The sequence below is a fragment of the Thunnus thynnus genome, chromosome 7 (genome assembly GCF_963924715.1).
Source record: "Thunnus thynnus chromosome 7, fThuThy2.1, whole genome shotgun sequence".
Classification (NCBI taxonomy): domain Eukaryota; kingdom Metazoa; phylum Chordata; class Actinopteri; order Scombriformes; family Scombridae; genus Thunnus; species Thunnus thynnus.
In genome coordinates, this window is record NC_089523.1 from 3,454,499 (window position 1) to 3,468,365 (window position 13,867).

The following is a 13,867-nucleotide window of genomic DNA, read 5'->3' on the forward strand; positions in this document are numbered from 1 at the left end:
TAGGTCAAATGTAGCTGTATCAAGGAGAAAGCAGCAAGTTGTCATCTTCAGAAGTTGTAAAACTGTACAACTGTACTGTACAAGTAACTGTGAGGCATAGAGTGTAACACATTATGACACTTTCTAAGTCTGAAACATACAGCTTGCAACAAAGAACAGGAAGCATTTAGCTACCCATGTTTGCTCCCGTGTCCTCAAACAGATTGGATTTCTTTTCTTTACTTGCACTTGGCAGAAAGCTGATGTGTTTAAACTCCCTCTGTAATAAAATCACTGTTGCTGTACTATTGTTAGTGCAAAAAGTCAGCAGCTCTCAGGGGAAGCACATTGATCTAAAAGCCCTCATCCTAGCACGGCCCCACTCATGTCTGCGCTGTGCAGATTATATCCTTGAATAAGCATGGCTTCACAATATAAAGAGCAGCTTCACTGGCTTGGAAATGTGTTAGAAGGGTCAAGTAGAAGTTCCTCTTGTAGTCAGCAGAAAACTTCTCAACAGGCTAATAGTGTTGTGAAGCCTGAGCCGGAGGCAGATGGGGAAGGTGGTGAGTATTTACTGACATCTTGTCCACAACAGTTTACCTGCATGAACGGCCAACTCAAATGTTCCTCAAAAACACCACACACACATCTAAATAGAAATTTACTCTGCGGGTTATGTGCAGCACAGAGGACAGCCATGGAGACAGACAGGGAAATGAGAGCGTCGATACTTTCTTGCATGCCAGCGTGCTTTCCTCATAATGGTGAAATGAAGCATGAGGAAGATTTTGTCAGGTTGGTGCCTCCTGAAGCAATAGAGGCCACGACGTTGGCATCAATAAAACATGGCACTTTCACTAAATATGCAGTGTTACAGCGACAAGGACCCCCTTACGTGCGTCTTCAACTCGGCAAACTGTTTGTCCTGCAATTGCTTTCCAGTGCAATCTTGAGATGGAGGTGAATAATTCATGTTATGTACTTTAGGCAGATCTACCACTAAACAAAACAGCCATTATCTGCCAGGCTGCACTTGGAAAGGAGCTGATTCCACAAGAAGAAGAGTATGGAGGAAAACTGCTCTTACTGACAATACTGATACAATAGGATCAGTAAAGACAGAATCAAGGGTGGGCTCTGCAGAACTGTATCATATTTCTACTTAAGTAATCTTTAGGTTATCATTGGCAAAAAGGTTACTACTACTTATTTTTACATATTTACATTATAACGGATAGAAAATACACTTGAAAACTAAGGTAATTTCCAGTGAGGGCTGGATAATAAATGTAGTCGTGAAGGAAAATCTCTTCACAATTAGGCCTTATTAAAGACTAAACAATATATTATTCTGATGCTAGAGATGTGATTATCATATTCCTGTAATGATTGATGATTTATAGCTCTTTTCTATAAAAAAGACCATGGGCATTCTGGGGGGCTAGCAGTCTAAGACAATGTACAATCTAAACATGACATCCACTCTGGATGTGAATCTCTACTGTCAACTATCTAATAAATGGAAATGTAAAAGAAAGCCTATTAAAAAATACCATAACAATTAATTATTAACTAAAAACTCTGAACAGCTTTGAACATGTGGGAGATCCATGTCCCCATCCTCCCCAGGGTTGGAAGAAAAATTCCTCCAGAGATAGGAGTTGGGGAACTTGCAGACAGAGGCCCCTGTAAGACATTCCTGGTTCACTCTCACTGCATTTTTGGGTTTGGGTTTACTGGGTCTGCACAGCAGCATCTCCTTCACTTGATCCAAGTCACCACCTTGTGGTAATCAAATGACAGGTCTAGTTAAATAACAGAGTGTCACTTGGGTTCAGATCAGGCAGCGTATCACCTTATCAGGTCTCTGCGTCATCACCTACAGTCCAGACAGTGAGTACTTGGACAGTTAAACATTTTTTTGTTGGTCAGGCTCTGTGCTGCTTTTGAAATAAAGCAATGGAAACCACATTAAAGTGCCAAGTCTCAGATTTAATTTGAGTAGGTTTACATCAATACAGATGTGTGGCCATATGTATGTATGTTTATATATGTATATGTATATATATATATAAAGGCAATGTAGTCAGATCAGATCAAGGTCATATCATGTTACATATGTTCCCACCACATATGAACTGCTCCAGAATTTGTCATTGACTGGACTGAGACCACTTCCTCTAAAGACTACAATTGCTGTGTGCAGATCTGCCCAAATGAATTGTACCAAGGGGAAAACCAACCAGAGTCTGATTCAACTAGACTACACAACACATGTTTGAAAATGCTCTTAGTCTGGTCCCTCACTTATTTGCCTCAGGAGATCTTAGCACCTAAGAACCTAAGGTCTCCATCTCTAAGGCAGTTTGATCCATTCATAACACACTATGTTCAATCAAGGGTAGGTGGAAGGTTGCAGACTCAGATCAGCTGACACATTTTACTTCACCCATTCATATCAACTGCCAATGTGGGATTAATCCCTGTTACCATGTTGGCCTGAGAGGGGTATAACTGATTATAGAAACACTTGTGTTTACCACACAGCACAGTCACAATATACTGTATATAACTCTTCAAAAAGTATAATTACATGACAGTGAGAGATGTACCTAATAAAGGTGTACAATCTAAAACAACAGCCCTACAAAAAATACCACATTTGTGGGAGAGACAAAGCATAAGGTAAACTTACAACAAAGTGGAATCCAATACAGGAACACAAATTGAATATACTGAATACACTAAATATTTACACTAGGTTTAGTATTAATAGTAACTATTGCATGGTTGGTGTAATGATTTGCATTACATTACAGGTGTTGCTTTTACTGTGTTTAGCCCCAGTCAGCAGTGATATAAGCCATGCATATCACAAAGCTGGTCTGATACATCAAACTGCATGGATGTAGGTGTGAAGCAGAGCGTTTCACTGCGCAGTCAGATGGATCTTCAGCACCTTCAGCAAAGGCTTTCAACCATGTGAGTGTTAGACACTCAACACAGAAATTACAGACACAAAATTTACAGACATGAGCACCTTCATGAATAATGTAGGGACAACATCTGACAGAGACCTGCTGTTTCGTTGGCAGACTGAGCTGGGCTGTAAAATGTCAATCTACAGGCCCAACTACACACCTTTTGTGTGATTTACCAAAACTAATGAAATATGTAAATAGTATCATTATAGTATAGAGCAGTATAGTACTATAAAGCAACTTTTTTGTATGTCAGATAGGTTAAGCACTATTCATTATGTTCCACTGCATTTTAGAAATGCAAATATTCTTAATGTTAAACCATTATTAGCAGACAGTACCACTTATGCACACATGAAAAAAAAGAAGTATAAATCACACTTCACTTTGCTGCCGTTTAAAATTGCAGGAAAATTTCACAAAGCACAATAACCTCAATTCAGTTGAAACATTACTCTAGAGCTCAGGTTTATTTTCTCTTAGATTAAAAGTGAATTTAGACTTAAACAAGAGATCTCACAATTATGTTGTCCAGGCAACATAAATGGGAATGAGCAGTATTTAGCACATATGAGGGCAAAACAAAGTGTGAATAATTTATTGTCCTTTCTAGGCATGGTAGGTGCAATGCTCAGCCTTTGCCAGTGACACGGTAAAGTGGGCCAGATCTTTCTGCCAATTGGGACAGGGTGGTGAGCAGCCAGATAGAAGCAGTGAACTGTAGTCTTTCTCGCACTTTTACACTTCCCCTTTCTTCCTCCCTAACTATCTCCCCATCTTTCACCTCCTCTGCATCCGGCCTCTCTATCTCCTTCCCTGTGTCCCTGGTGTCAGTGAGCTGTGTGGCGACACATCGCAGCTCCTCTAGTGCCTCTGAATTATGGAAGGGGTTTGGAGGCGATGGCATTAATGAAACATGCAGCCAGGAGCCACATTTCGCAGTGGCGAGGGGAGATGTGTTGTTGCGGTGTAAATTATTCAGCCTCAAAATATCACAGCAACCATCACGCCAAGACTGGTGGCAAGAAGCCACCTGCCACCTCTGGCCTGCTACTCTTCCCTTGTCATCTGCTCTACACATCCCAGCCACACTGGTGGTGACAACGGGATGCTGCAAAAATGCTGCCTGCTGCCCAGAGAAGACGATAGTCACTGATGAGTTCCTTTTCTTCTCTTTAAATCGCCAAAGAAAGAAATAGGAACCAGAACAGAGTAGGATATAAAGTATGTGTTCGGAAACATTTTCCATTCACAGTCCCATTTAAAGTTCCCTGAAAAGAACAGTAATTTGGTATTTATTAAGATAAAAACAGAGGTAACGGTCCATTTCTACACTTCCAATTAATTAATCCCAATAAAGTGCTAGCATAAGCTAGAGAGTCTTATAGTCAGCGCACAGCAGGTCAGCTGAACATGGAAAAATGTGAAATTTGTCTACAGGCAAGCATACGACTCAACATGTATTTTGAGTAAAGTTGAAAATAATAAATGAACAATCAATTAATATTAGTCAGAGTTTTTATTTCAAGGACATCCCTAATTTTCCCTGCAATGAATTCCAATTCCAATTTACATTCTTATTTCCATGAAGCATCCTTGGAAATTATTTGGCCACATTGAAAATATATCACTGTCTTTATTGTGCATATGAATACAATAATCTTTGCAAACACTGTTCTACACTGAATGAATAGGATCTACACTGAAATGCCAGATAACATGGCAATATGTAATAACATTTTTACCTTTTAAATTAGGTTAAAATAATCCTGATAATGCAATATCACTTTGTTACATTCACTTTGTGAAAACATTGCAGTTTAAATATTCTGCAGACCTTAAAAACTGTTCAGTTTATCAGATAATGATTTTAGTGATGAATGAGTTGATTAATCAGTTTAACAACCGGCAGAAAATTATTTGCCAAATATTTTGATATTGATTGATGATCAATGAATCATTTAGTTAATCAAGTTATTTATCATTAAAAATGCCGAAGATTCACTATTTTCAGTTTCTCAAATGTGAGCATTGGCATTATTATGAAATTGAGTCTTAGGTGATCTGTAAAGTTTCTACATTAAGGTTCATTGTATTTCAAATGCGTCAACAGCAAGAAATTACAGCTATTATGGTTGAAGGAGATTTCTGAACAAGCAGATGACTGAGGCTCCATTTGACATGAATCCTGGTAGTCTTAAACTAAGCCGCCAAAAAAGTTCCAGCTTAGTCAAACAGCAGTAACCCTGAAGTTTCCACTGTAAAAACACATATAAAACATCACTTTGGCTCTGAAAGAAATTCAGGAGGGATATGCTACACTGGGAAAATTGACCCATGAATCTAATCTGCTCACAAACAGACAGAAACAGTCTCACTTGGAGATAAAAGTACTTCTGGAGCTGTGTGCTGCTTCAGATACCCCTGAGCTGCCGGGGACAGTGCGTGCTGGTGGGTATTCACCCTGCAGTCCGGTCTGACTTTGATTTGACACATGCTCGGCAGAGCCCAGGCGCCAGCTCTGGGTGCGTCTTCACACAGACAGTGAGGCGACATCACCTAATGGCCCTTATCTCAGTCTCCTTTAAAAGCATCTTGTATTCCCTGCCATCTTTTCACCTCTGCAAAACCCTACTTTTTTTTTTTAATAAACCATCAGTCCCCCTCTCCTGTGGAGCATTGGTCCCTTCCTTTGGCAGCTGGGACCAGACGACAGGCCCCATTGTGGTTTTAATGGGCATTAACTAGGGGGCTGTTGAGGCTAAAGTGCTACAAAACCACAACACTGGTGCACCCTCTCTGGGAAAGCATGTGTGTGTCCATGATTATGGGCATACTTGTGTCCAACGTATCTTAAAAAGAAATGTACTGAGCTGTGTACTAATGCCAAACACTCAAGTTTTATTTGCACTCACCTGACTGTAGTGCACTAAGGTTATTCCTGGGAAATAACCACCACAGCTACAGAGATATAAATGCAATTAATTTCACAACCCCAACCCAAAAAGACACAATTACATTAGTGATAGTGAAAATCAGATTTGTATTGATTTTATTACAAATTTTAATTGCTTTCATTTTATGTGCTGTAAGAAGATAATATAACTCAACTTAAACAGTGTCAGTGTATCGTGCTGCGCACTTTTGACTTTATGTGTGTGCATGTGAGGGCAGCAAATAAACCCTTGAGGGATAACCCTTTGACCCTTTTTGCCTCACTGCTCTCTCTGTCTATCACAGAGCCAGCTGTGTATAAGGAGCTGATAGCCATCACCTAGACACACTGAACAGGGATGTCTGGAGATGACCTATCCTCTCTGTGTTGCCAACATACACACACACACATCACCATGCAGACGGGACTCAGTGGCACCAACAAGGCCTCCATGGGCTCCAATTAATACCCTAGTCCTTCATATCCCCTCATCTCCTCATCTTTAAGAGCTGACTGCAGATTAAATATTTATGCATCAGCATAGAGAGAGAGATAGAAGACTCCTACATGGCTATCAATAATAAAAAAACATCCCACAGCTCATAGACGCTCCTTGGCTGGCATTGCAGGCTGACAAAAAAGGTAAAATGAGAAAACAACAAGGCCTCGAGTCTTAGCTTTCCCTAACAATGTGGATGTCAGTGTCATCAGCTGTTTGAGAGCACAAATGGATAGCAAGCAAACAAAGATTGCAGAGAAATCAAACCAATGATCGCTGCATGTGACACAATAAAATACAAGTCCAACATGAACCACGCAAATATGCCAGAGGCAAAAACAAAATCTGCCAAGGGCAAAAAAAACTGTGGTGGATCTCCATTTGACCGAAAATTGTGTGTCCTCTTGAACTGAGTCATCACGGGAAAACAGTCCTGTATGTCAGTGATGCCTGACTTCCATAATTCATCGTGTGTCCAGTTGAAACAGGATGTGAGAGTAGGTTATAACAGGCGGAGAGGCTGTTTAGAAAATCCAAAATGCTTTGTACATACCATGAGCTTCAAAGATTTATAGTTAGTCGCTGACACACAGTCACAGTGTGTTAGGAAGAGGAGGGCAGCCTTTTCACTGTTGCTGATGTCTACCAAGTTTGTAGAGATTTTAGAATTTTTCATGATAAAGAAGGCATAAGGTATTTTTGTAGCATGGCACAGCAAAAGGTTAAGATAATATATTTTTAATGTTAATTTACACACTTAATATTTTTCCTAATGTGTGGGAGTGGGTACAAATATTCATGGTTGAGGACCACTCTTTCACACTGCCTCTTTCTTCAGATCAATTATATTTACTTAAGCATGGATTACTCCTACAACCTTGGTCCTTTTAATGAAGGTAATGAAGGACAAAAATGTCAGTGATTAAAAACAAATAATTCATTTGCAGCAAGAAGCAGGGGTCCTTCAGCGTAATCATAATCATTTGCAGCACAAAATGTTTAACAGTTTAAAGATCCCCTCCAGACCCATTTTAAGATGTGTATAAAATATATATTTTTGAGTAGAGGGGGACTTTAAGCGTACTTTATGATAAGGAGTGTTAAAGTGGGAAAGGGGCAGCTGGTAAGTACTGTGCTTCCCACAGTAAGTAGGTTAATTGACCATCATTTCCAACTGACCAAAGTTACATGTAACACATGCAATGTGGACAAACACGCACAATGATAACTGAAATCCAGTTGGCCTTTTGTAAGCTAATGTGACAACTAAGCTACAGTGGACATTCATTATGCATGAACAAAAACGTATAACAAACAAAGGGGGACAAAGTGTCTATGAGTGTGCTCTCAGGAGTGCCCTTATTAACTGAAAGAGGATACAGTTCTGAGAGGATGACTGCATTTAACAAGTACCTGACAATTACCTCTATTGATTAGTAGTGATCTACTGTAACATATGACACCACCAGCAGCTGCTTCTTCTTAGCAGTGGGAACTATTGGAATCCAGTGTAGGCTTAAAAACTGTATGAAACAAGTTGTATGTACAAATATCTTCATACAACAAAGCATTGGACATGACTCTAATATGTGGTCTCCAGCTCCTCCCAGTGGTAAGATGTGAAAATTAGTGTTGCAACAGCAAACTCTCTGCCGCCATTACATTACAATGTAATTAATAAGGTTGGGTGTATATAAAGATGCATGGTGGGGGTGAGCATTTACTTTACACAAGTAAGAACAGTATACATTGTGTATCAATGAACATTATCAAAACTTAAATTCAGCTATAACAATGAAAAATTGTAAAAAGAACTGTTGTGTTGTGTCTGGGCATTCCATGTGTATAAAATCACACAAGGTTGAAGACAGCAAATATTTTACAGAAATGATTTTTTAGGGCTATTTGAATTTTTTTCTAGGATTTGTGGCACTTCATAAAAGATGACAAATTTACAGACTTACAAATGACGACACAAAGACTGTTTTTCCTAATAGCATACCCTCAGGGTCCAAGAGTTAAGTAAGTTGAGCAAGTACTGCTGAAAATGTGATCCAAAACTGGCATTAAGCTTGTAATTGTTGCACCACACCCTTAGGGGCCGACCAGTGTAATTCTCAAAACCTATTCCTATTTTGTAACAATCAAAAACAAACAATTGTAAAATGGCACATGTGACAGATGAATGACTTCAATATTCCCTTCAGACCAGTCATTTCATGGCTCACTGTTTAAGTTGAGTATGTGTTAGTGGTATATTTACCTTGTAAGAAGGCAAAAAGCAGAGCACACCCTTAGCCACAACTTGGCAGACATGCAGCAGGAGGGCACCGACCTCATCCTGGAAGGCATACGTTTCAGCATGTTGGAAGGTGGCACACAGTTTTCTGCCTTGGGGTCCAGCACCAACAGTGCCAGCCCACACCTGCAAAGAGGAACACTGTATATTACATAATATTATCAATATATTTCATATTATCTGCTTACATGGGAGAGAACATGGTCAAATTAAAAGCTACTGAATGTAGCTGAGTCATCAAGGCTATGTATAACTGGACTGTCAAAAATCCTTAGTATTTGATTTCTGATTCCTTCTGAAGACATGGGGCTTCATTTATCAATGCACCATTGTGTGATTAAACCATCCCTATGCTCATTTCTATGCATAGAATCCAATTAATTGAGAATGTAGAGGAGAAATGTACATAGATTTACATTCAGAAACAATTCTGACGTGTGTACCAACAAACCCTCACCAGTAAACAGGTGTAATCACAGTTTAACCAGTTCCTGATATACAGACACTCAAACCAACTCTACTTTTAAACATGTAAGCATGATTGATAGATTATAAATGATGGTTCCTGAAGACGTGCATTTTCATTTTTATTAAATAATTAGTTTTAGAGTGAAAGTACAAGTTTCTCTTGTACTGCATCACTGAGCACCTTTGACTTCAATCAGAGGATCTGTAATTGACATCAATTGTAATTTATCTGCATTAATAGTGAACTGATACATTTGTACTGTAGTATTAATTTCTACTGATATGACTAAACCAGGTATATTTTCTGTTATGCTAAAAAGTTTCATTTTGTACTATAGTGATCTAAGATTTTCAACTTTGAAAGATGAAAAGAGAGAAAGTTTGCAATTTATACATTAAATTTAGGGAAGCAATGGGTATGACAATATTTTGGCTAAACTTACACCTCTGCACACTCGGGAGACCTCAACAAGGAACATACATAAAATGAGACTTGAGCTGCCATATTCTCAGAGTCTCAGTGACATGGGTAAACATACTGACCTGGGACTTTTTGATAACGTGGTTGGCCTCCAGTTGGATGGAGAATTCCACCCCAAGTTCTGAGGAGAAGGACCCCATAGGTGACAAGGTTCCTGATGTCAGCACAATGCTGCGCACTGCCCCACTTAAATCAGAAAAGGCCTGGGAGATACGGACACAATTAACATCTAACAGGTGATTCAGCAGTAATCTAAAATTGCTATAAGCATTTAATGTAAAGGGGGCACAATAGCTCAATGGAGGTTGAGGAACAGGGAAAAGTCTTTATTTTTATTGACATATTATGTGCCATATACTTTAATTTCAGACCCCATCAGATTCCTCTCACATGGCAGGGTCTAACATAGTCTTTAAGTTTATAGAACTAGATGATATACAAGAAAATGATCTGGCCTACATGGCAGGGTCTACCACGTCTAACCTCTCACCACAGCAGGGTTGAGGCACCAGAAGCTTAGAGTCAGGACTTCTGCCTTGACTCGGACACTCTGGCGTTGTCTGCGGCGTTGCCTGACAATGAAGCCCTGGGCATCAGGGATGTCAGGTGGGACCTGGTTTGTCCAAGCGTAGCTCTTCTGCAGAGCGACTCGGTAGTCTTCAGAAAACCTACAGACACACAGAGCAGAAGTAAGCTACTCTTAAATTCTATAACCTATAAAATAGTTCATCCAGTACACTGACAGGACTTCTTCTTTGGGTCGTCTCTGACCTGCAGTTGTCCCTGTAGAGGAAGTCCAGCACCATGAAGAGGCTTTTGAGGACAGTGGAGGTCGATGAGCTGATGGTTGGGACCTGTACCATGTCCTCTTTACCATTAACAAAACCAACACGCTCCTCCTTCTCCAATACTGCTGCCAAGTTTTTCTGTCACAGAAAAAGACAGTGGAAGAGATTCATGGGAAATATTCTTATTATAGAAAAACTGCATCCAAATAAAAACATGCAGTACATATTAAAATAGAAATATAACATTATTTGCTGTTTTTTTTAATATGTTTTCCATAAATAAATGCATCCACATTTAAGCTGAACAGTGGTACTGCAGGTGCTCGTGTGAAAAATGAGGACTAGACTTCCCATGAACCTGTTTTTTCCCCTTTCCATCCATGACAAAGTGATTTTTCTGAAGACAATAAAAGTGAAAAAGTTGAGGGATGTATTAATTTTCATAACCTCATAATACATCTTTACAAAATTCACACCCACCTTCAAAACATCTTTTTATTGTTATGGTGTAGAGAAACTGTGGTTTTAATATTTTTAGCATTATGGACATTCATTTCTACTTGGCAATTAAAACCTAGGATTTGCCAAAGCCAGAAATATTCATACAGGGCCATAATTTTCTGTTAGGTCTCTAATGCTAAACACATGCATATCACAGTGCAGAATGCCTGAATTGAGTGACATGATAAAACTGGCACTATATGAGCTCCTGCAAATACTGGGCTTTTTCTCTGTTTTTTCTTCTTGGTGTTAGGCTGGGTCAGGCCTCGGTATTGTCACACACTGTCCCTCTTCACCAAAGAATAAACCAATAGTTTTCCCACTAAATCCAACACAGATAGCTTCACAAGTTCAGCCTAAAGCGATAACCAATGAAAACCCAGCAAGTAGTACATTGTCTAAAGAAGGTGTAGGAAGGGGTCATGTCATGATTGCCCCTTTCTAATGTCCTCCCTTACAGACTCGCATACATACACGTTGACAACGAGACAAATTCTTCCTACAAGAATAAACACACAGCTCACTAACCAGCATCATATGTACTTGTTTGTGATGCATGTAATTTCTAAATCTGTTGATTTGGTCCAACAGTGCTGTTGTGCGTATTAACAGGTAACACCTGTTATAATACGGTCTGGCTGGGCTAGCACTAGTCAGTCACAACAGCTCCTGGAGCTTCCCATTCTTCTGTTGTCTTACCCCTGGCTTTTTGTTCACCAATGGACATTATTTCATTCAATAAAAAGTTGTTGATGAAGGAAACAATTTTTACTGCAATAGAGAAGGTTAAATAAAAGTAAATGGCACAACACAGCTAATAAGCTAGCTAATTTGCATGTCAAAATTCACCAAAGTTGAACTCAATGTGAAAAAATTTGCACTGATTTACATAGTCCCATGAGCGAATCTACTGATCAGTTATTCCACTGAAATGAACTGAATTTGTTGCGAAATTTCACTATTTAAAGTGCTAGTGTGACCAGGCCTTAAAGCTTGTGGATTGAAAAGGTTTGGAACTGGGCTGATATCTCAGTTAAGCAGAGCTGCTAACTGCTGTGTCACGTTTCAGCTCCGATGCAGCCACTGGAGCTGATCGCGGCCACTCTAGTCAATGCTTGTGATCCCACCAGGCGCACCGCAGCACATTTTAGAAGCGTCCCAGAGGCGGCTCTCCTCTCCACTGCGCTAAAGATACGCGCCCCGTCTATTTTTGACGGAGGCCACGTCAAGCTGTACAGAGCATATTGAGCTGGGCGGGAGGTCAGACACAGAAACAGCATAGAGCATCCGTTCAATTTTCAAAATAAGACACATCATGCAGACTCCTGATCGTATATCAACAATAAATACAATTAAAACAGACAAATGAAGAAATCATTTAACTACTTAGCCTACTTTCCCATTGTAGAAACACAAAAATCAAGGAAAATGACCAATAAAAACAGGCACTTTAGTTGCGCTACTACTGCAGTAATGATGGTAGGTAAAGGGTAGGGTTGACTTGGCTGCCGTAATTACTATAGAAGCAATGCAACTGAATTTAAAAGGTGGATGGCTTGACCACAGTCAAAATGCTTCGCTTTTGAAACACTCCTGGTGGGGTAGGATGCCATGTGGAGGATGGAACAAAACCGTGTTGAATCAAACGTGACGCAGACACACCTGGTGGGATCTGCGGGTAAGCATGAGGTAAACCTCAAGTCTACAAGTAAGATAGCTGGTGTACCTTCAGAATGCTAAAGGTTTCAGCAGTAATACCAAGGCCGTGGAAAATGCCCAGTACATCCTTCCCACTCCAGACTTTAGAGGCACTCTCATATCCCCGTTCAGACATCAGGCCTTGGCTCTCCTGGATCCAGCTACACCATAAACAAAAAGACAACCGGAGTAAATATCTATTCAAATCATGAGAGCCACATATGAGCATAATTTTGTCACTGAATCACTAAGTCACTGACTTGATCAGGCTATAGCAGAAGTCCCTAAGGGACTCATGTTCAGGGCATCTGATTTTATTGTTGACCATGCCGTCAAGCTCATCTCTGCACATCAGCAGACTCTTGTGGTCTAACGTGAAGCTGGCACTCTCCCTTGCACAGTCCTCAATGTTATGGGCTTCGTCCAGCACCAAGATCTGGCCTGCAAGGTTGATCTCCATCTGGTAGAGGAGGAGATTGAAAGCAGTGATGAAGGAGAGAAAAGGAGTGGTTAATTCCTAAACTCTACATGCTGTATGATCTGCCAGTTACCAAGATACTTAAAATTTGAATTTGTGTAATAACAGGTGTATTATGTTTACTGTGGCATATTTTTAAACCAGTAACAGTCCCATCCATCTTCCACCATTATACATCTGTCCATTCATGAGTCTATCCCTCCCTAAATTCCCCCTACCTTCTTTTCCAAAGTCTACTCACACTCTCTCTGATCATCGGGTCAAGCAGGTAGTTATACGGACAGAAGATGATGTAGGCACCCTCCATAAGTTCCCGAGCAGCATAGTAAGAGCACGAGCGGATCCGTCTGCCCAAAGAGACTAGGTCCTCAATGTCCCAGGCTTTATGGAGTCCATGGACCCACTGCAGTGTGCCCTGGTCCCGCATCCTCTGGACACCGTGGTAATAACGGCATGAACGGCCCTGAAATATAGACACATTTTTTAGTGATACAGAAAAATTAGATAATGATAAATAGAGTTAGACCAATGTATGATACTGCTGTCTATTGACTGTTTATTAGGGACTGGAAACAAACAAGTCAGAATCATACAAGTACAATTACTTTTGGCAGATAACTTTTTTTTTTGGATCACTTGTTCCTACTTTTGTTTCTGCTGTTCTACGACCACTTTGGAGACAGGGTCCTGGAACTAAATTCTGGCACTGCTCGGGAAGTAATACTAAATGCACGTTTCAAGTATTTTCAGTGGTTGC

General features: G+C 40.1%; 1 protein-coding gene across 2 annotated transcripts in view; it reads right to left on the bottom strand.

Moving 5' to 3' along the window:
- The window catches only part of brip1 (BRCA1 interacting helicase 1), a 95,588-nt gene that overhangs the window by 64,045 nt on the left and 17,676 nt on the right, over window positions 1–13,867 (bottom strand). For both annotated transcript variants that reach the window (XM_067593822.1, XM_067593823.1), the window contains exons 8-14: window positions 13,352–13,573; window positions 12,893–13,092; window positions 12,661–12,793; window positions 10,417–10,571; window positions 10,136–10,313; window positions 9,708–9,848; window positions 8,661–8,822 (exon numbers count right to left, since the gene is read on the bottom strand). In XM_067593822.1, the coding sequence (XP_067449923.1) occupies window positions 8,661–8,822; window positions 9,708–9,848; window positions 10,136–10,313; window positions 10,417–10,571; window positions 12,661–12,793; window positions 12,893–13,092; window positions 13,352–13,573 (1,191 nt within the window). The remainder of the gene's footprint in view (window positions 1–8,660; window positions 8,823–9,707; window positions 9,849–10,135; window positions 10,314–10,416; window positions 10,572–12,660; window positions 12,794–12,892; window positions 13,093–13,351; window positions 13,574–13,867) is intronic.